Consider the following 23,610-nt stretch of genomic DNA (forward strand, 5'->3'; position numbering starts at 1 on the left):
GGACAAATGTGAGGTAATGCATTTTGGAAGGTCTAATACAGATAGGAAATGTATAGTAAATGGCAGAACCCTTAACAGTATTGATAGGCAAAGGGATCTGGGTGTACAGGTACACAGCTCACTGAAAGTGGCAATGCAGGTGGAGAAGGTAGTCAAGAAGGCATACGGCATGCTTGCCTTCATTGGCATGGGTATTGAATTTAAAAATTGGCAAATCATGTTGCAGCTTTATAGAATCTTAGTGAGGCCGCACTTGGAATATAGTGTTCAATTCTGGTCGTCACACTACCAGAAGGATGTGGAGGCTTTGGAGAGGGTACAGAAAAGATTTACCAGGATGTTGCCTGGTATGGAGGGCATTAGCTATGAGGAGAGGTTGGAGAAACTTGGTTTGTTCTCACTGGAACGACGAGGTTGAGGGGCGACCTGATAGAAGTCTACAAGATTATGAGAGGCATGGACAGAGTGGATAGTCAGAAGGGTGGAAGAGTCAATTACTAGGGGGCATAGGTTTAAGGTGCGAGGGGCAAGGTTTAAAGGAGATGTACGAGGCAGATTTTTTTACACAGAGAATAGTGGGTGCCTGGAACTCATTGCCGGGGGAGGTAGTGGAAGTGGATACGGTAGTGACTTTTAAGGGACGTCTTGACAAGTACACGAACAGGATGGGAATAGGGGGATATGATCCCCGGAAGGGTAGGGGGTTTTAGTTAAGTCGGGCAGCATGGTCGGTACAGGCATGGAGGGCCGAAGAGCCTGTTCCTGTGCTTTTTTAATTGTAATGTGTAATTTTCTTTGTTCTTGGAACATTGGGACCGGTTGAGGGGAGAGATGGAACCTGTATGAACCTGGCAGATCACAACTGAACTAAACCGGATAGAGTTCCTGGCCATTATTGTTGGGGAGGCTTTAAACGAATTTGGCATGGGTGTGGGAACCAGGAAATAATATCCGAGAGAAGTACCAAGGTGCCTGGACTATTGGAAAATATAGATAGCATTAGAATAGGGAATGCTAAGTTAGTTGGTAGAGTCTGAGAAGAGAGAAAATAATAAGAGACTAAATTTGAATTGCTGTGCATGTGTGTGAATGCACAGAGTGTGGTAAATTAGATTGGTGAATTCCAGGCACAAATTACCATGTGGAAATCTCATGTTCTGGCTATAGCACAAACCTTGTTCAAAGAGCAGGACTGAGTGTTAAAGCTGCCTGGATACAAGGTGCTCAGGAAAGAGGAAAGTAGGGAAAGGAGGCAGTGTGGCTATATTGATGAAGAGAATTGTGGTGCTGGAGAAAGAGGATGACTTAGAGAGTCAAGGACAATGTATTTGGCTGCAGCTACGGAACAAAAGAGGTGCAATGACATCGCTTGGTGTCATCTGCAGGTTATCACGAGTGGGAAGAATGTAGACCAATCTGCCGGGAAATTACAGAGAGGTGCTAAAATGATAGAGTACTTAAAATGGGGGATCTTATTTTCCAAATATAGATTGGGATAGCAGTTGTGTAAAGGGCAGAGTTCCTACACTATGTTCAGGAAACGTTTCTAATCCTACAAGGAAGGCGGCAACACCAGACTGGGTTCTTGCAATGAGGTGGGTCAAGTAACAGCAGGAAAACATTTAGGGAACGGTGATCATTGTATCATAAGGTTTAGGATAACTGTGGAAAAGGACATTCCACAGCAAGAAAAGTTAATTGGAGGAAAGCCAACATCAATGCATTAAAAACAGATCTGGGCCGAATAAATTGGAGTCAAATGTTGGCAGGGAAAACAGCAGCTGATAAATGGGCTACCTTCAAAGGGATGATTCAGTCACAGTCGAGGTCTATTCCCTCAAAAGGGAAAAGCAGAGCAAACAAATCCAAAGCTCCCTGGATGACGAAAGAGATAGAAACTAAGATAAAGAAAAGGTGTGCTTATGACAGGTGTCAGGTAGAAAATACAATTGAGAATCAGGCTGAATACAGAAGGTTCAGTGGGGAGGTGAAGAAGCAAGTAAGAGAAGAGGGAGTATGAAAAGAGGCTGGCAGCTAACATGAGGGAATCTATAGGCACCTAAATAGTAGTGGGTTGTAAAAGGAGGAGTAGGGATGATAAGGAATCAAAATTATGATTGATACACAAAGGCAGAGGACATTACCGAGGTATGAAATTAATATCTTGCATCTGTCTTTACTAAGAAAAACAGAAAATGCAGGAGGCCATTCGGCCCTTTGAGCCTGCTCCGCCATTCATTTTGATCATCAAATTCAATATCCTGATTCCCCCCTTCCTCCCCATATCCCTCGATCCCTTTAGTCCCAAGAGCGATATCTAATTTCTTCCTGAAAATCAGACAACGTTTTTGGAGGAGGAAAATGTTACCCAGGCCATGGTAAAAGAGGTGGAATTCAGACATTAGAAGGGTTTAAAATTGACACGGTGGTGATTTTGGATCAGTGATCTGTACTTCAGGTTGATCAGGCACCGGGATCAGATGAGATGCATCCAAGGACACTGCGAGAAGTGAGAGTGGGAATTGTGGAGACACTGTCTCGAATTTTTCAGTCTTCCTTAGAGTCAGGGATGGCACCAGAGAACTGGAGAATTGTAATCCTAACCTTAACCCTCGTTCAAAAAAGGGTTTAAAAATATGCTGAGCACTTACAGGCCAGTTAGTTTAACTTCGGTGATGGGGAAACTTCTGTTGATGTGGACTTCCAAAAGGGGGTTTGATGTAGTGCAGTGCAACAGGCTTGTGAGGAAAGATTCTCTTTATTTGTTCATGGGATGTGGGTGTCACTGGCTAGGCCAGCATTTACTGCTCATCCCTCATTGCCCTTGAGAAGATGGTGGTGAGCTGTCTTCTTGAACCACAATAAGAAGTCTCACAACACCAGGTTAAAGTCCAACAGGTTTATTTGGTAGCACAAGCCACTAGCTTTTGGAGCACTGCTCCTTCGTCAGGTGAGTGGGAGTTCTGTTCACAAACAGGGCATATAAAGACACAAACTCAATTTACAAAATAATGGTTGGAATGAGAGTCTTTACAGGGAATCAAGTATTAAAGATACAGACAATGTGAGTGGAGAGAGCGTTAAGCACAGGTTAAAGAGATGTGTATTGTCTCCAGACAGGACAGTTAGTGAGATTTTGCAAGTCCAGGCAAGTCGTGAGTGTTACAGATAGTGTGACATGAACCCAAGATCCTGGTTGAGGCCGTCCTCATGTGTGCGGAATTTGGCTATCAGTCTCTGCTCAGCGACTCTGCGTTGTCGTGTATCGTGAAGGCCGCCTTGGAGAACGCTTACCCGAAGATCAGAGGCCGAATGCCCGTGACCGCTGAAGTGTTCCCCAGCAGGAAGAGAACACTCTTGCCTGGTGATTGTCAAGCGGTGTTCATTCATCCGTTGTCGTAGCGTCTGCATGGTTTCCCCAATGTACCATGCCTCAGGACATCCTTTCCTGCAGCGTATCAGGTAGACAACATTGGCCGAGTCACAAGAGTATGTACCGTGTACCTGGTGGATGGTGTTCTCACGTGAGATGATGGCATCTGTGTCGATGATCCGGCACGTCTTGCAGAGGTTGCTGTGGCAGGGTTGTGTGGTGGCGTGGTCACTATTCTCCTGAAGGCTGGGTAGTTTGCTGCGGACAATGGTCTGTTTGAGCTTGTGCGGTTGTTTGAAGGCAAGAAGTGGGGGTGTGGGGATGGCCTTGGCGAGATGTTCGTCTTCATCAATGACATGTTGAAGGCTCCGGAGAAGATGCCGTAGCTTCTCCGCTCTGTGGAAGTACTGGATGACGAAGGGTACTCTGTCCACCGTGTCCCGTGTTTGTCTTCTGAGGAGGTCGGAACGGTTTTTCGCTGTGGCTCGTCGGAACTGTCGATCGATGAGTCGAGCGCCATATCCTGTTCTTATGAGGGCATCTTTCAGCGTCTGGAGGTGTCTGTTGCAATCCTCCTCATCTGAGCAGATCCTGTGTATACGGAGGGCTTGTCCGTAGGGGATGGCTTCTTTAATGTGTTTAGGTGGAAGCTGGAGAAGTGGAGCATCGTGAGGTTATCCATGGGCTTGCGGTACAGTGAAGTGCAGAGGTGACCGTCCTTAATGGAGATGTGTGTGTCCAAGAATGCAACCGATTCCAGAGAGTAGTCCATGGTGAGTCTGATGGTGGGATGGAACTTGTTGATGTCATCACATAGTTGTTTCAGTGATTGTTCACCATGAGTCCAAAGGAAGAAAATGTCATCGATGTATCTAGTGTATAACATCGACAAGTTTGTGGAATGGCCAGACAGGTGCCAAATGAAGTTCAATGCAGAGAAATATGAAGTGGTCCATTTCGTTATAAAGAACAAGGTGAGTCAGGATAAAACAGGTGGTACAATTTAAAAGGGGGGTGCAGGAATAAAGGAACCTGGGTGTACATATGTATAAGTAAACAAACATGGCAGGACAGGTTAATAAAGCATACAGTATCCTGGCTTTTAGTCGGGGCAGAGAGTACAAGGAAGTTATGTTGAACTTTTATAAGTTGCTAGCTCAATCTCAGCAGGAGTACTGTATCCAGTTCCCGGGCACTGCATTTTATGAACGGTGTAAAGTTAGGAAAGAGAATGCAGAAAAGATTCACGAGAATAGTTTGTGGGATAAGGAACTTCAGTTCTGAAGATAGACTGGAGAAGTTGGGGCTGTTTTCCTTCGAGAAATGAAGGCTGAGATGAGATTTGATCAAGATATTAAAAATCATAAGGGGTCTGGACAGCGTAAATTGGGAACATTTGAATGTTCCAACTTGTGAAAGGATCGAGAACATGAGAGCAGAGCTTTAAAGTAATTAGTAAAAGAGCAATTGTACCACAAGGAAAATCTTTTTCACACAGGATATGGTTCGGATCTAGAATGCACTGCCTGAGAGTGTGGTGGAGACAGGTTCAACTGAATCACTTAGAAGGGAATTAGACTGTTACCTGAAATGGCAAAATCTGCATGGTTGCAGCGAAAGGGCGGGAGACAAGGTGAGTTGCTCATTCGGAGAGTTGCTGCAGACACACGGGTTTTTTCATGTTCCTATAAACATTTCTGCTTTACTGCATTTAAAATCCATTTGGTCACTTATTGTCCTGTCACATTTCACCACAGAAGGAAAATTCCCACTCCCATCCCTCCTCCTTCACAGTCCTTCAGGGTCGAGGCTGATTTGCTTCCACTCTGGGGAGGTGGGTTCTGCAGTGGCTGAACAGTCCAATCCAGGAGCTGCGGACTCTGCCCCAGGTTTGGCAGGTGGTGTTTGATGAGGTGGGTGGGTGGGATGCTCTGGATTCTGCGCTCCCTTTCTGCTGTTTACGCTTGTCCTCTGCGCGCTCCACCCGGTGACACTCGAGGTGATTGGCACCTTCGCGGATGCTTCTTCCCCAGTTTGTGTGTTCTAAACAAGTGATTCCCACGTGTCGATGGGGATGTTGTGTTTATTTAGGGAGGATTTCAGAGTGTCCTTGTAGCATTTCCACTGCTCTCCTCGTGACTGCTTGCCATTGAGGAGCTCGGAGAACAGCACTTATTTTGGGAATCTCGTGTCGGGCATGTGGACAATGCAGCCGCCCATCACAGCTGGTCGAGTGTGACCCGGGCCCTCGATACTGGGGATATCGGCCTGGGAGAGGACGCTGAGTCACATTGCTTATCCTGCCAGTGGGTTTATAGGATTTTGAGGAGGCAACATTGGTGATATATCTCCAGGGATTTGAGGTGTCTGCTGTACATTGTCCATGTTTCTAATGCACACAGAATGGCAGAAACCACGGCTGCTCTGTTGCTGGTGAGCTTGGTGCTGGATTTGAGATCTGTCTTCGAAAACTCTTTCTCAGGCATCCGAAGACTGCACTGGCACATTGCAGTCAGTGCTGGATTTCATTGTCGATGTCTGCTCACACCGAGAGGTCACTCCCGAGGTATGGGAAATGATCCATGTTGTCCAGAGGCTCACCGTGGATCTTGATGTTTGGGGGGCAGTTTTGTGTGGCAGGAGCAGGCTGGTAGAGAACCTTTTTGTTTTCTGGATGTTTAGTCGGAGGTCCATCCTCTCATATGCCTTGGTGAATGTGTCGAGGATAGTTTATAGCTCAACATACAAGTGTGTGCGCACACAAGCATAGTCTCACAGGCATAGTCTGCGTACTGCAGCTCGATGGCAGAAGTTGGGGTGCTTTTGCTTCTGACCTGTAGGCGTCGGAGGTTTAAGAGTTGCCTGCTTGTCCGGTTGGTTAGCTCCACTCCAGTGGGGAGCTTCAGGGTGATGGGGGTGGAATGTTGCTGCGAGGAGGATGGAGACGAGCATTGGTGCGATGACACAGCCCTGCCTGACCCTAGTTTGCAGTCGTATTGGCTGTGGTGGCTCCGATGGTGAGGGTCACAGCTTGTACATCATCGTAGAGTGGGCGGAGAATGGTGACGAATTTCTGCGGGCAGCTGAATTTGTGAAGGATGTTCCACAATTCCTCACAGCTGACAGAGTCGAAGAGGGGATTTTCACAGTAACTTCAATGCAAGCTTACTTCGGCACTGATAAATAAACTTAAAACATCTCTTTGTGAGATCGAAGGCGGCCATGTAGAGCTGCTCTCTGCACAATTCCTGGATTTGTCACATGCTGAAGATCATGTCTATTGTACCTCTTGATGGGCAGAAGCTGCACTGAGACTCGGGTAGAAGCCATTGGGAGGAGGTGGTTGAGGAGGATTCTCATGATGACCTTTCCCATGATGTAGAATCGGGAAATTCCTCGGGTATTGAAGTTGCCAAGGAGAATCAGCTCATCTCCGTTTGGGATGTGGGACAGTGATTGGTCAAGGTTGGTGCAGAATGCTTCTTCTGTCTTGTCCGTTGTGTCTAGGGTTGGGACAAAGGCACTGACAGCTGTGATGCGCTGCTTCTGGGGCAGGGTTATGAGACGTTCGATCAACCGGCAGGGGGATCTGTTGAGATGTCCAACCAATTTGTTTTTTTTACGGTGAGATGGACCCCGTAGAGACGACGGTTTTCTCCTGGTTTACCTTTCCAGAAGATCTATCCGCCTGTTGTTCTTTAAGCCGCCTTCTCCTGCCACTTGTGTCTCGCTCAGGGTGGCGATTGTGGCACCGGAGTTCCTGGGCTATAATGGCAGCACAACATTCAGATCTGTTGCTGTTGGGATTCTCCATAATGGTCCCGAAATTCATTTAGGTGGATGGGTTGGGGGTGGGGTGGGGTGGGGGTCGGGGCGGGGAGAAGATGCCTGTGTGTGGATTATTTTAACGTGTGTTGGTCATTGCACACCAACCACACGGTCCCAGTGGAACAAGGTCTTGGGTCCAGAGGCAGGGAAATCCGACGCGACTGCAGACCAAGCTCTGCTGTAGGACGGAGACTAAAACTCACACCATCCACTGAGCATCAGCCTGCCTAGCAGTGATTGCACTTTTACAGGGTGATGCCATTTTCCCACTTTCTCTTGTGCCTTGTAGTCATGCCTCTGCCCGCGCCGTCTCTGCCCGCGCCATCTCTGCCCGCGCCGTCTCTGCCCGCGCCGTCTCTGCCCGCGCCGTCTCTGCCCGCGCCGTCTCTGCCCGCGCCGTCTCTGCCCGCCCACTCCTCCCCCCAGCCTGCTGCAACCGATGGACTTATGGTTTACCTGTTTGAGCTCCACCCCTGCAGCTCCCTCCCGCGCTGTTTCAACTCGCTTCCCCACCTCTCCCCGTGCTGTTTCTATCTCTGTCACCACTCCCTCTCCCCACGCTGTTTTAACACACTTCGCTGTTTCTCTCTTTTCTACTGTAGCAGAATCTATACCAGCCCCTTACCCATCCTCCGTCCCTATGCCCTTTGCTGTCCAACCTTCCCCTCACTCTTTGCCTTTTAATTTCTTCACTTTGGAATGTATTTATTTGATTTCCCTTTGACAGGTCTTTCAATCACTTTCCCCATTCCAGATCACAACTGATTGTAAAAATAAATTCTCAGCTCTCCCCTGGTTCTGCTAAGAATTATCTTCCGTGTCCTTTGTTCACTGAGCCTCCTGCCAGTGGAACTAATTTGATATTAGTCTATATAAATCCCTCATCATTCTGAACCTTTGTATTAAATCGTCCCTTCATCTTATCTCAGTCATTATGGTACAATGGCCATTCAGCCCATCAAGTGCATGCTGGTTCTCTGTAGAGTAATCCAATTGGTTGCGTTTCCCCACTCCATCCTTACAGATCTGCAAGTTTATTTCACTCAATTGTCCAGCTAATTTCATTTCAAAAGCATTGTCTTCACTTCCACTGCCCTCGTAGACAGGGTTCCAGGTCACTATCACTCCGTGTAAATGTTCTTTTTCACATCCAACCCCCCGGACTTTTGTACAAAACCTCAAGTCTGTCTCTCCTAATCCTTGTACCATCAGCCAATGGGAACAGCTTATCACGGTCTACTTTATCTTGCATCCCTCTATCAAACCTGCCCTCAGTTTCCTTGGCTCCAAGAAGAACAATGCAGCTTCTCCACACTAATCTCGTAACTAAACTCCCTCATCCCAGGAACTATTCAGATAAATCCCCTCTGCACCCAATCAAGGCCCTCACATCCCTTTTCCTCAAGTGTGGAGACCAGAACTGGATACAAGACTCTAATTGTTGACCGATCAAAATTAGGACACAGTAGCATAGGACTTAGGAACAGGAGTAGGCCATTTGGTCTGCTCCGCCATTCCATAAGATCCTGGCTGATTTAAGTGTGGTCCCAACTCCACTTTCCTGTCTCCCACCAGAACTCCCTTGTTGATCAAAAATCTGTCTGACTCAGCCTTGAATAAATTCAGTGACCCAGCCTGCAATGTTTTCTGGGGAAAAAAAATTCCACAGACTAATGACACTCAGAAAAAAAATTCTCCTAATCTGTTTTAAAATGGAGACCTCATTCTTAAACAATGTTCCATTTCTAGTCTTCACCCGAAGCCGCCCCGCCCCTCACCACCACACAAAAGAAGAAACATCCTCCAGGTATCCACCCTATCAAGTCCTCTCAGGATCTTTCGATAAGCATCAATGGGTAGAGGCCCAAACTGTTCCACTTTTCGTAAGATACGCCCCCCCCATTGCAGGAATGAATAGAGTGAACCTTCTCTGAACTGCTTGTAAAGCGACTATATCTAACTATAATTAACAGGAATGAGATAGAGAATCTGGTGAACTGGTGCGGCAACAATAATCTCTCCCTCAATGTCAACAAAGTGAAGGAGATTGTCATCGACTTCAGGAAGCGTAAAGGAGAACATGCCCCTGTCTACATCAACGGGGATGAAGTAGAAATGGTCAAGAGCTTCAGATTTTTGTGTGTCTAGATCACCAACAACCTGTCCTGGTCCCCCATGCTGACACTATAGTTAAGAAAGCCCACCAACGCCTCGACTTTCTCAGAAGACTAAGGAAATTTGGCATGTCCGCTATGACTCTCACCAACTTTTACAGAGGCACCATAGAAAGCATTCTTTCTGGTTGTATCACAGCTGTTATGGCTCCTGCTCTGCCCAAGACCGCAAGGAACTACAAAGAGTCGTGAATGAAGCCCAGTCCATCATTCAAACCAGCCTCCCACCCATTGACTCTGTCTACACTTCCCACTGCCTCAGAAAAGCAGCCAGCATAATTAAGGACCCCATGCAGCCGACATTCTCTCTTCCACCTTCTTCCGTTGGGAAAAAGGTACAAAAGTCTGAGGACACGCACCAACTGACTCAAAGACAGCTTTTTCCCTGCTGCCACCAAACGTTTGAATGGACCTACCTCGCATTAAGTTGATCTTTCTCTACACCCTAGCTATGACTTTAACACTACATTCTGCACTCTCTCCTTTCCTTCTCTATGAACAGTATGCTTTGTCTGTATAGTGCGCAATAAACAATCCTTTTCACTGTATACGAATACATGTGACAATAAATCAATTCAAATCAAATCTCTTCTCAAATACGGACACCAAAACTGTGCACAGTATTCCAGATGTGGTCTCACCAACGCTCTATATAACTGCTGTATCTCTTCCCTTCTTTTATATTCCATTCCCTTTGTAATAAGCACTAACATTCCATTTGCCTTCAATTGTTGTATATGCATGTGATCCATGCAAGTCACCGAGATCTGTACCAGAGTTCTGCATTCTCTCCATTTAAATACCACGCTGCTTTTCCCTTCTTCCTGCATATTACAAATTCAATTCTTTGTGTCCCTACGTGCTAAATTCAGTCTGTGGAGATTGTAATGTTTAAGGTCGAGGATTTCCAGTGCTTGTTACATTGGTTCCTGCCTAATAACAGGGGTGGGACCTTCTGGGAGCGCTCTGATAGGTCTCCAGATCAGTTCAATCATCAGTGAACAACTCTTCTTAGAGAGTCAGTTCGGGGAAGTCAGCCTGCAGGGTATCACTGAGAGGAAAAGGGACAGGCAGAGATCGCAGTTGTTAAGTTAAAGAAAGAGCTGCAGAGGATCAAGTTTAAATAACGACGGCTATTGGGGAAAAGGTACCCCTTTGGAACACTGGTGTTCTGCTGCCACGGCCATAGATCTGCAAGTGTGCTTGTGAAGTAGTGTTTCAGAGTACTCGGGAATCCAGAGAAAAGGAATCTCGGAAAGTGAGACTGACTCTGTGAAGTGAGCCAGAGTTAAAGCCATCTGAGTGGGAGCAGCATTTAGAGAGAATTCCCCGGCAGGATCTCCAAAGATGGAGATTGGAAAACCACATGAGAAAGATGGAATTTCAGTGCAATTGGTTGACTTACAAAGGACTAATGTCTGTGATTTATTGGGAAATCCACTGACTCTGTCTTGGTCGCATCTGTCATTTACTCTGTAGTGTGTGTGTGTGTTCGACCATAGTTTGTCTGTTAACTTACACGTACCTCATATTTACCCTGAATGTTAAAGAATATACATGTTGGAGTAAGATGCATCTGGAAATTGTTTTATCTTTCTGAACTTGTACAGTAAAGTTTGTTGTTGCTTGTTCAAAACCAAAGAATCTGTGGCTTTGTTCCAAAAGCAGATGTTTTAAATCGACAGTCCCCTCCCACCCCCTCAAAGGTCTGTCCACGGATTATAACACTGCCAAAATGGACAACTTCACATTTTCCCACATTATATTCCATCTGACCATTTTTGCCCACTCACTTAACCTGTCTATATCGCTTTATAAACTCTCTACCTCCTCCCGGCCTCCTCTCTACTTCCCGTCTTGGTGTCATTGGCAAATTTAGCAAAACCAGACATTCATCCCCTCCATTCAAATCTTGTGATATTTATTGTAAATATTTGATAACCTTATTGAACAGTTGAGGTTCCTGAAAGGACTTTATAAGGTGAACGAGTGCTTTATCAAGGCTCAGTATAGCAGCCCTGCTTTGGTGTTCAATATTTCTATTTCGGAAACCCGAGATCCGATATGCTCTGCCTAACACAGTCTGTCTCATTATGTCCTGCCACCTTCAAAAGTCTAAGCACATGAACCATAAGATATAGTGGAAGAATTAGGCCACTCGGCCCATCGAGTCCGCTCCACCATTCAATCATGGCTGATAAGCTTCTCAACCCCATTCTCGTGCCTTTTCCCCATAACCTTTGATCCCCTTACCAATCAAGAACCTATCAATCTCTGTCTTAAATACACGCAATGACCCGGCCTCCACAGACTTCTGTGGCAATGAATTCTGCACATTCATCACCCTCTGGCTGAAGAAATTCCTCCTCATCTCGGCTCTGAAGGATTGTCCCTTTAGTCTGAGGCTGTGCCCTCAGATGCTACTCCCTCCTACCAATGGAAACATCCTCTCCATGCCCACTCTATCCAGGCCTTTCAGTATTCTGTAAATTTCAATGAGAACCACCCACCCCCCCCCCATCCTTTTAAACTCCAATGAGTACAGACCCAGAGTCCTCAAACGCTCCTCAGACAAACTTCCAAGTCCCTATGTCCCTGCACACTCTTCAGCACTGTGCCATGGATTCCATATTGCCTCTCCCCTTCTTACAAAATGCATCACTTCATTCTTCTCTGTATTAAATTCTTTCAGCCTCTTGTTTGCATGTCCTGCTGATCCACCCCCGTCTATTACAGTCAACAGCTAGCATACAAAACTAGGCAGGAGAGGAAGATGTAAAGCAGTTACAGGAAGATTCAAACAGACTTAGTGAGTGGGCAAGAACATGGCAGATGGAATATGTGGAAAAATGGGAGGGAATCCATTTTGGTTGAAGGAACAAATGTGCAGAGTATTTCCTAAATGGGAAGAAATTAGAAAGTGCAGAGGTAGAAAGGGACCTGGATGTTCTTGTCCATAAGTCACTGAAGGCTAGCATGCAGGTGCAGGAAGCTATTAGGAAGGCGAATGGTGTGTTAGCCTTTATCACAAGAAGATTTGAGTACAGGAGCAGTGAAGTATTGTTACAATTGTACAGGAGTTTGTTTAGACCGCATCTGGAGTACTGTGCAATTTAGGTCCCTTTACCTTCGGAAGGATATGATTGCCACAGGGTGCAATGATGGTTCACTGGAAATGTTCTGGGGATGGCGGAACTGTCTTACGAAGAGAAACTGAGAAAGCTGGGTCTGTACTCTCTGGCAGAATGAGAGGTGATCTCATTGAAACTTACAAAATACTTAAAGCAATAGACAGGGGAGTTGCAGGTACGATGTTTCCCTTGGTTGTGGAGTCAAGAACCAGGGGGCAGAATTTCAAAGTGGGCAAGCCACTTAAGACCAAAATGAGCAGAAATTTCTTTACACAGAGGGTTGTGAATTTTTGGATTTCTCTACCTGAGGGGGCCGTGGAAGTTCAGCCATCGAACATGTTTAAAGGAGAGAGGGATAGATTTCTGATTAACAATGTAAAAGGTTTTGGGGACAGTGTAGGTAAAATGCATTGAGGTGTCGATCAGCCATGATCATATTGAATGGCGAAGCAGCTTGACGGGCTGAATGGCCCACTCCTGTTCACTGATTGTTACAACGCTAAGCTTGGTAGCCCTTCACTCTTGTATTCTAATATAAAATCATTTACATACATTAATAAAACCATTACAGTAAATCTCTCTTGCACTCTTTCCATGGGTCCAAAAAATGTGGTGACCAGAACTGAACACAATAGTCAGCCGGGGCCTGTACACTGATGTATAAAGGGTTTAACGCCACTCCCTTGCCTTTGTACTCTCTGCTTCTGTTAACAGATTAAACATGTCTGCAATTCGAGTCACTGTCTAGAGTTGTTGGGTGTCGCACCTGGTCAGCGAGCTTGCACTGCCTGACTTCTTGCTGCCGTGTTTCTTGGACTGTGCTTGCTTGCTTCCCTGAGAGGACTTGCCCTTCTTCTCCTCTTCCACTTTTACTTTGTGCTTTTCCTTCTTTTTTTTCTCCTTTTTCTCCTTCTTCTTCTTTGGTTTGCTGACGGGAGCCTGGGACAGAGCTGCCAGCTGCTCATGAACAGCTTTTAGCTGAGAGACAAGCACAATTCAAATCAACATTTCCAGCAACATTCAAGAAAATCTGGCAACTTTTACACTGGTGCTGGTCTTCAGCCAGCTTGCTTATGGTGCCAAAACACAAACCTGGAATTCCAGGTTTCAGCTGCTAATGATACTCGTCATTGGTCATGGGTTCAAGTCTCACTCCAGGTTATTGAGCACAAAATACAAGCTGACACGCACGGGGAGCGCCGGCCCCGGAGGGTCCGCCCAGGGGGAGCGCCGGCCCCGGAGGGTCCGCCCAGGGGGAGCGCCGGCCCCGGAGGGTCCGCCCAGGGGGAGCGCCGGCCCCGGAGGGTCCGCGCGCAGGGGGAGTGCCGGCCCCGGAGTGTCCGCGCGCAGGGGGAGCGCTGCCCGTGGAGGGTCCGTGCAGGGGGAGCGCTGTGCTGGAGGGTCGATGCATAAGGAGTGCTGTGCTGGATGGTCCGTGCAGAGGGAGCGCCGTCCGAGTGTCCATGCTGAGACAGCGCTGTGCTGGAGGAGGGTCCACACAGATGGCACTTCACCTTGTTGAGGTTTAGCCAAAACAGAACATCACACTGTGTGTCTGAATATCATGCACAGGGAGCACTACACTGTGAGAGGGTCAGCGCAGACGGAGTACCACACAGTGGAAGGGTCAGCATAGAGGGAGCACCGCACTGTGGGAGGGTCAGCGCAGAGGGAGCACCGCACTGTCGGAGGGTCATTGCAGAGAGAGCACCGCACTGCGGGAGGGTCAGCGCAGAGGGAGCACCCCAATGCAGGAGGGTCATTGCAGAGAGAACACTGCACTGTGAGAGAGTCAGCGCAGAGGGAGCACCGCGCTGTGGGAGGGCCAGCGCAGAGGGAGCACCGCACTGTGGGAGGGTCAGCGCAGAGGGAGCACCGCACTGTGGGAGGGTCAGCGCAGAGGGAGCACCGTACTGTGGGAGGGTCAGCGCAGAGGGAGCACCGCACTGTGGGAGGGTCAGCGCAGAGGGAGCACCACACTGTGGGAGGGCCAGCGCAGAGGGAGCACCGCACTGTGGGAGGGTCAGCGCAGAGGGAGCACCGCGCTGTGGGAGGGTCAGTGCTGAGGGAGCACTGCACTGTGGGAGGGTCAGCGCAGAGGGAGCACCACACTGTGGGAGGGCCAGCGCAGAGGGAGCACCGCACTGTGGGAAGGTCAGCGCAGAGGGAGCACCGCGCTGTGGGAGGGTCAGCGCAGAGGGAGCACCACACTGTGGGAGGGTCAGCGCAGAGGGAGCACCGCGCTGTGGGAGGGTCAGCGCAGAGGGAGCACCGCACTGTGGGAGGGTCAGCGCAGAGGGAGCACCGCACTGTGGGAGGGTCAGCGCAGAGGGAGCACCGCACTGTGGGAGGGTCAGCGCAGAGGGAGCACCGCACTGTGGGAGGGTCAGCGCAGAGGGAGCACCGCACTGTGGGAGGGTCAGCGCAGAGGGAGCACCGCACTGTGGGAGGGTCAGCACAGAGGGAGCACCGCGCTGTGGGAGGGTCAGCGCAGAGGGAGCACCGCGCTGTGGGAGGGTCAGCGCAGAGGGAGCACCGCACTGTGGGAGGGTCATCACCAAGAGGGTGCTGCACTGTTGAAATGCTCTGATAAAAAGGGACAGTAAATCAATGTCCTGCCTGTCATCTTAAGTGGACTGAAAATATCCCACAGACTAAGGTGACTCATATTGTGTCTAACAAACAGGGAAGATTTCCATCAAAGTCTCGGACTAATCAACCAGAATAGTTTTGGGATTTTTACAAGTTTACAAATGACTTCACTTCAAAAGTATTCAACTGTAAAACACTGGGAATTCCTGAACTTTTGGAGGGGATAGATAAATGTCAGTCTTTCACATCCACTACTCCTTAAAATCTCAATAAGAAACTATCCCAACCTGGCAGCGAGCCCAAGGGAAAAGGAAAGACAGGTTCAATCTGCAACCTGTCCCAGTGCCTGTAATAGGGCCAGGGAAATCGGTCCGGGTGGCTGCTCCTGATCAATGTCCAGTATGAAGTGAGTCAATTGATCCTTCAACTGTCAGTCCGAAGCTGTGGAACCCACACCCCAGAGTGTGTCTATGGACCATGGGTGAGGAGAGGACTGGGATTGGCACACTGTCTTCCAGAGACAATGTGTTTGCCAGAATTCACTGTCAGGGCTCACACAGGGACTGCAGCCTTGGGTAAGAGATTGGTGGGTAGCACCAATGTGGTCACACAGCAGCTTAAGGGCCTGGGTACAAAGAAGGAATGGGTGGCCACCAGGCAGTCCAAGAGGACTAGCTAGGAAGTGCAGGAGAAGCCGGGATTCCAGGGCTCAGAAACCGGCTTTCCATCTTGGAAGCTGATGAGGTGGTTCCTCAGAGGAGTGCAGTCCGAGCCAGGTTTGTGGCACCATGAGTGGCTCAGTTGTACAGGAGGGGAGGAAGAAGAGGGAAGGGCAATAGTGATAGGGATTTGTTAGTTAGGAGGAACAGATGTGCTTCTGTGGCCATAGACATGACTCCAGGGTGGTGTGTTGCCTCTCTGGTGCGAGAGTGGAGGATGCCAGAGTGGCTGCAGGGCATTTTGTTGGAGGCGGGTGAACAGCCAGTGATCATGATCCACACTGGCACCAATGACTTCAGTAGGAAAGGGAATGTGGTCCTGCAATCAGAATTTAGGGAGCTAGGCAGAAAATTAATAACCAGGACCTCAAATGCAGTAAGCTCTGGATTACTCCCAGTGCCACGTGCAAGTGAGTACAGAAATCGGAGGATAAGGCAGATGAATGCATGGCTGCAAAGACGGTGGGTTTTAGATTCCTGGGACACTGGGACCATCCACGGGCTGGATGGCACCTATACCAGCTGAACAGGTTGCACCTGAACAGGGCTGGGACTGAGTTCCTCACAGGGCTTTTTACCAGTGCTGTTGGGGGGGCTTTAAGCTAACCTGGCAGGGATGAGGGAACCACGAGGAAATATTCGAGAGGAATGGCAGGATGCACAAAATCCTGGGGGAGACAGAAAGCACGAACATAGTGAATAATAAGTTAATAGGGGAAGTCGGAGAGTATGGGAGAAAGTAAGGACTTGTAAATCAGGGTTACTGCGCAAGTATGTGAATTGATGGAGTATAGTAAATAAAAATGGGGAGTTACAGGCACAGATTGCATTGCAGAAATATGTTGTTGTGACGATAACAGAGACCTGGCTCAAGGAAGGGCAAGACTGGGTGTTAAATAAACAACAAAGCCTCTGGTGCACGTGGAAACCCCCCTGAAATATTAAAATGTGGCAGAGAGGCACTCTTGACAAGAATCCACAACCTCAACACCCTTGTTTGGAAGTGAGAGAGCACGCCGGGAGATCTCAGCTGCTTTAATTGTGACCATCTTGAAGAAAGGGGACAAGTCCAACTGTGGAAATTACAGAGGGATTTCCCGACTCGCCACCATGGGAAAGGTCATTGAGAGAATCTTCCTCAACCACCTCCTCCCAGTGGCTGAAGATCTCAAATTCATCTGCCCAGAAATTCGTCACCATTCTCCTCCTGCTCCACAGTGACATGCAAGCTGTGACCCTCAACAACAGAACCACACAGGGGCCCACTAAGTGTGCAAACTGGGATCAGACAGGACTGCAGTATCGCACCAATACTCTTCGCTATCTTCCTTGCACCAACACTCCACCCCATCATCTTGAAGCTCCCCGCTGGAGTGTAACTAACCTACCGGACAAGCGGGAAACTGTTCAACCTCTGACACCTCCAAGCCAGAACCAAGACCGAGCTGCAGTACGCAGACATCGCCTGTGTGCGTGCACTCAGAGGCCAAGCTACAAACCATTGTTGACGCACTCATAAAATCATACTATGCAGAAGAGGCCCTTTGGCCCATCAAGACTGCTCCGACGTGCGAGAAACATCTGACTGCCCACCTAATCCCATTTACCAGCACTTAGCCCACAGCCTTGAATGTGATGATGTGCCAATTGCTCATCCAGGGACTTTTTAAAGGACGTGAGGCAACCCGCCTCTTGGGTAAAAACATTTTTCCTCACATCCTCCCTAAACTTGCCCCTCACCTTGAACCGATCTGCTCTCGTGATTGATCCTCCAGCTAAGGGGAACAGCTGCTCTCTATCCACGCCCTTCATAATCTTGTACACCTCAGTAAGAAGTCTCACAACACCACGTTAAAGTCCAACAGGTTTATTTGGAATCACGAGCTTTCAGAGCGCTGCTCCTTCATCAGGTGAGTGGAGAAGTGTATTCACACCTGCATTCCACCATTATCATGCAATTGTGTCTTTGTCTACATATGCTGTGTTTGTGAATACGTCTCTATTCACCTGATGAAAAGCAACGCTCCGAAGGCTTGTGATTCCAAATAAACCTATCGGACTTTAACCTGGTGTTGAGAGACTTCTTACTGTGCCCACCCCAGTCCAACGCCAGCATCTCCACATCATGGCTTGTACACCTTGATCAGGTCACCCCTCAGTCTTCTCTCCTACAACGAAAACAACCCAAGGCTACCCAACTTCTCTTCACAACGTAACTCTCTTCATCCCAGGCAGCATCCTGGTGAATCTCCTCTGCGTCCCTCCAGTGCAATCACATCCTTCCTATAATGTGGCAACCAGAACTGCACACAGTACTCCAACCAAAGTTCTATACAACTCCAACATGACTTCCCTGCTTTTGTAATCTATGCCACGATTGATAAAGGTAAGTGTCCCATATGCCTTACATCAGTGGTAGGGAAATTATTGGAGAGGATTCTTTGAGACAGGATTTATTCCCACTTGGAAATAAGTGGACGTATTAGTGAGAGGCAACATGGTTTTGTGAAGGGGAGGTCGTGTCTCACGAACGTGATCGAGTTTTTCGAGAAGTGACGAAGATGATTGATGAGGGTAGGGCAGTGGATGTTGTCTACATGGGCTTCAGTAAGGCCTTTGACAAGATCCCTCATGGCAGACTGGTGCAGAAGGTGAAGTTGCATGGGATCAGAGGTGAGCTGGCAAGGTGGATACAAAATTGGCTCGGTCAAAGAAGACAGAGGGTAGCAGTGGAAGGGTGCGTTTCTGAATGGAGGGCTGTGACAAGTGGTGTTCCTCAGGGATCAGTGCTGGGACCTTTGCTGTTTGCAATATATATATATGTATATATATAAATTATTTGGAGGAAAATGTAACTGGTTTGATTCGTACGTTTGCGGACGACACAAAGGTTGGTAGATTTGCGGATAGCGATGAGGGCCATCAGAGGATACAGCAGGATATAGATCAGTTGGAGACTTGGACAGAGAGATGGCAGATGGAGTTTAATCCGGACAAATGTGAGGTAATGCATTTTGGAAGGTCTAATACAGATAGGAAATGTACAGTAAATGGCAGAACCCTTAACAGTATTGATAGGCAGAGGGATCTGGGTGTACAGGTACACAGGTCACTGAAAGTGGCAACGCAGGTGGAGAAGGTAGTCAAGAAGTCTCACGGCATGCTTGCCTTCATCAGCCGGGGTATTGAGTTTAAAAATTGGCAAGTCATGTTGCAGCTTTATAGAACCTTAAGTTAGGCTGCACTTGGAATATAGTGTTCAATTCTGATCGCCACACTACCAGAAGGATGTGGAGGCTTTGGAGAGGGTACAGAAAAGATTTACCAGGATAGAACATAGAACAGTACAGCACAGAACAGGGCCTTCGGCCCACGATGTTGTGCCGAGCTTTATCTGAAACCAAGATCAAGCTATCCCACTCCCTATCATCCTGGTGTGCTCCATGTGCCTATCCAATAACCGCTTAAATGTTCCTAAAGTGTCTGACTCCACTATCACTGCAGGCAGTCCATTCCACACCCCAACCACTCTCTGCGTAAAGAACCTACCTCTGATATCCTTCCTGTATCTCCCACCACGAACCCTGTAGTTATGCCCCCTTGTAATAGCTCCATCCACCCGAGGAAATAGTCTTTGAACGTTCACTCTATCTATCTCCTTCATCATTTTATAAACCTCTATTAAGTCTCCCCTCAACCTTCTCCGCTCCAGAGAGAACAGCCCTAGCTCCCTCAACCTTTCCTCATAAGACCTACCCTCCAAACCAGGCAGCATCCTGGTAAATCTCCTCTGCACTCTTTTCAGCGCTTCCACATCCTTCTTATAGTGAGGTGACCAGAACTGCACACAATATTCCAAATGTGGTCTCACCAAGGTCCTGTACAGTTGCAGCATAACCCCACGGCTCTTAAACTCCAACCCCCTGTTAATGAAAGCTAACACACTATAGGCCTTCTTCACAGCTCAATCCACTTGAGTGGCAACCTTTAGAGATCTGTGGATATGGACCCCAAGGTCTCGCTATTCCTCCACAGTCTTCAGAACCCTATCTTTGACCCTGTAATCCACATTTAAATTAGTCCTACCAAAATGAATCACCTCACATTTATCAGGGTTAAGCTCCATTTGCCATTTTTCAGCCCAGCTTTGCATCCTATCTATGTCTCTTTGCAGCCTACAACAGCCCTCCACCTCATCCACTGCTCCACCAATCTTGGTGTCATCAGCAAATTTACTGATCCACCCTTCAGCCCCCTCCTCTAAGTCATTAATAAAAATCACAAAGAGCAGAGGACCAAGGACTGATCCCTGTGGCACACCGCTAGCAACCTGCCTCCAATCCGAAAATTTTCCATCGACCACCACCCTCTGTCTTCGATCAGACAGCCAGTTACCTATCCAATCGGCCAACTTTCCCTCTATCCCACACCTCCTCAGTTTCATCATAAGGATGTTGCCTGGTATGGAGGGCATTAGCTATGAGAGGTTGGAGAAACTTGGTTTGTTCTCACTGGAGCGACAGAGGTTGAGGGGAGACCTGAGAGAAGTCTACAAGATTATGAGGGGCATGGACAGTGAATAGTCAGAAGCTTTTTCCCAGGGTAGAAGAGTCAATTACTAGGGGCATAGGTTTAAGGTGCGAGGTGCAAGGTTTAAAGGAGATGTATGAGGCAGATTTTTTACACAGAGTGTAGTGGGTGCCTGGAACACGTTGCCGGGGGAGGTAGTGGAAGCGGATTCGGTAGTGACTTTTAAGGGGCGTCTTGACAAGTACGTGAATAGGATGGGAATAGAGGGATATGGTCCCCGGGAGGGTCGGGGGTTTTAGTTAAATCGGGCAGCAGGGTCGGTGCAGGCTTGGAGGGCCGGAGGGCCTGTTCCTGTGCTGTAATTTTCTTTGTTCTATGCCTTTTTCACCACCCAACTAACATGCCCATTCCGCTTTCAGAGATCTGTGGACAAACACGCCAAGGTTCCTTTGTTGCACAGAACTTCTTAGTGTCCTGCCGTTCATTGAATACTTCCTTGTCAAATTACTCCTTCCAAAATGTATCACCTCACACTTTTCAGGGTTAAATTCCATCTGTCACTTATCTGTACATTTGACCATTCCATCTATATTTTCTTGGAGCCCAAGACACTCTGCCTCACTGTTACCCACCCGGCCAATCTTTGTGTCATCCACAAACTTACTAATCCCACCCCCCACATAGTCATCAATGTCATTTATATAAATGATGAATAATAGGGGGCCCAACACAGATCCCTGTGGTACGCCACTGATCACTGGCTTCCAGTCACTAAAGCAGCCTTCTGTCATCACCCTCTGTCTCCTACAACTGAAGTAAGAAGTCTCACAACACCAACTGAGCCAATTTTGAATCCACTTTATCAAATTACCCTGTATCCCGTGTGAATTTACCTTCTTTACAAATCTCCCATGTGGAACCTTGTCAAAGGCTTTGCTGAAATCCACCTAAACTACATCGACTGCGCTGCCCTCATCCACACACCTGGTCACCTCCTCAAAAAATTCAATCAAATTTGTTCGGCGTGACCTCCCTCTGACGAAGCCACGCTGACTCTCCCTGATCAAGCTTTGCCTCTCCAAGGGGAGGTAGATGCTCTCCTTCAGAAGTTTCTCCAATAGTTTCCCTACCACTGATGAGAGACTCATTGGTCTGTAGTTCCCTGATTTATCTCTACAACCCTTCTTAAATAGTGGAACCACATTAGCTGTTCTCCAGTCAGCAGTTCTCCCCCGTGGCCAGAGAGGAATTGAAAATTTGGGTCAGAGCTCCTGCAATCTCCTCCCTTGCCTCCCACAGCAGCCTGGGGCACAACTCATCCGGACCTGGATGTTTGTCTATTTTTAAGCCTGCCAAAACCTCCAGTATTAATTTGCTCAAGAACCTCACAGTCTCTCCCCCTGAAATCCTACCTTCATTCGCATTCTCTTGGGAGAAGGCGGATGTGAAGTATTCATTCAACACTCTACCAACATCCTCTGGTTCCACCCACAGATTGCCCCCTTGGTCCCCTAAACCGAAATATACAAGAGAATGGGCCTCGGCCTAAACATCCGGAAAAAAAGGTTCTCCACCAGTCTCCTTCTGCCACACTAAACTGCCCCCCAACCACCAAGGTCCACGTTGAGCCTCTGGACAATGTTGATCATTCCTCAAAACTCACAAGCCCCAGCTCTGGGAGCAGACATCAACAATGAAATCCGGCACTGACTCCAATGTGCCAGTTCAGTCTTCGGATGCCTGAGGAACAGAGTGTTCGAAGACTGAGATCTCAAATCCAGCACCAAGCTCATGGCTGACAAAGCAGCCGTGGTCCCTGCCATTCTGTATGCATTAGAAACATGGACAATGTACAGCAGACACCTCAAATCATTGAAGAGATATCATCAATGTTGCCTCCACAAAATCCTGTAAACCCACTGGCAGGATAGGCGTACCAACGTGACTCAGCGTCCTCTCCCAGGCCAATATCCCCAGTATCGAGGCCCAGGTCACACTCGACCAGCTGTGATGGGCGGCTGCATTGTCCACATGCCCGACACGAGACGCTCGAAACAAGTGCCCTACTCTGAGCTCCCCAATGGCAAGCAATCACGAGGAGAGCAGTGGAAATGCTACAAGGACACTCTGAAATCCTCCCTAAATAAACACAACATCCCCATCGACACGTGGGAATCACTTGTTTAGAACACACAAACTGGAGAAGAAGCGTCCGTGAAGGTGCCAATCACCTCGAGCGTCACCGGGTGGAGCGCGCAGAGGACAAGCGTAACGAAAAGAGAGCGCAGAATCCAGAGCATCCCACCCACCCACCTCATCAAACACCACCTGCCAAACCTGTGGCAGAGTCCGCAGCTCCTGGATTGAACTATTCAGCCACTGCAGAACCCACCTCCCCAGAGTGGAAGCAAATCATCCTCGACCCTGGTGAACTGCCCAGAAAGAGAAGATCCGGGTGTAGAGGGCGCAATTTCAAAGTTTGTGGATGAGACAAAGCTTGGAAGTATTGTAAACTGCGTGGGGGACAGTGCAGAACTTCGAAAGGACATAGACAAGTTGGTGGAGTAGGCAGATAAGTGGTAGATAATTTTCAATGCAGAGAATTGTAAGGTGATGCATTTGGTTGGAAGAACATGGAGACACAATATAAAATAAGGGGCAAAATTCTTAAAGGGGTGCAGGAGCAGAGGGACCTGGGCATATTTTTGCATAGATCCTTGAAGGTGGAAGGACAGATGGAGAGAGCAGTTAAAAAAGAATGTGGAATTTTGGGCTTCATTAATAAGGGCATAGAGTACAAGAGCAAAGAGGTTATGCTGAACTTATACACGACACGAGTAAACCCTCAGCTGGAATATTGTGTACAGTTCTGGGTCTCGCACTATAGGAAGGATGTGAACGCATTGGAGAGAGTGCAGAAGAGGTTTACAAGAATGGTTCCAGGGCTGAGAAACTTTAGTTCTGAGGAAAGATTGGAGAGGTTGCGACTGTTCTCCTTGGAGAGAGGAAGGCTAAGAGGAGATTTGATAGAGATGTTCAAAGTCATGAGGGGGCTGGACAGAGTAGAGAGAGAGAAACTGTTCCTGCTCTTAAAAGGAGCAAGAATGAGGGGGCACAGATTAAAGTGGTTTGGGGTCAGGATTGTTCTGCCTGGAAGTGGGGTGGAGGGAAGTTCAATCGAGGCATTCAAGAGGACATTAGATGATTATTTGAATAGAAACGATGTGCAGAGGAACCGGGGAAAAGGCAGGGGAATGGCACTA

At 48.0% G+C, this 23,610-nt stretch overlaps 2 protein-coding genes across 10 annotated transcripts in view; one reads left to right on the forward strand and one right to left on the reverse strand.

Moving 5' to 3' along the window:
• Positions 1-23,610, forward strand: part of LOC144502320 (retinoic acid receptor RXR-alpha-A-like) — a 423,978-nt gene that overhangs the window by 66,103 nt on the left and 334,265 nt on the right. The gene's annotated exons all lie outside the window — the stretch shown is intronic.
• The window catches only part of brd3b (bromodomain containing 3b), a 61,250-nt gene that overhangs the window by 9,586 nt on the left and 28,054 nt on the right, over positions 1-23,610 (reverse strand). For 8 of the 9 annotated variants that reach the window (XM_078226133.1, XM_078226132.1, XM_078226130.1 and 5 more), the window contains one exon: positions 13,273-13,484. The exons of the other annotated variant lie outside the window; for it this stretch is intronic. In XM_078226133.1, the coding sequence (XP_078082259.1) occupies positions 13,273-13,484 (212 nt within the window). The remainder of the gene's footprint in view (positions 1-13,272; positions 13,485-23,610) is intronic. 9 annotated transcript variants of the gene reach the window in all.

Source organism: Mustelus asterias, chromosome 13 (genome assembly GCF_964213995.1).
Source record: "Mustelus asterias chromosome 13, sMusAst1.hap1.1, whole genome shotgun sequence".
NCBI classification, from domain to species: Eukaryota; Metazoa; Chordata; class Chondrichthyes; order Carcharhiniformes; family Triakidae; genus Mustelus; species Mustelus asterias.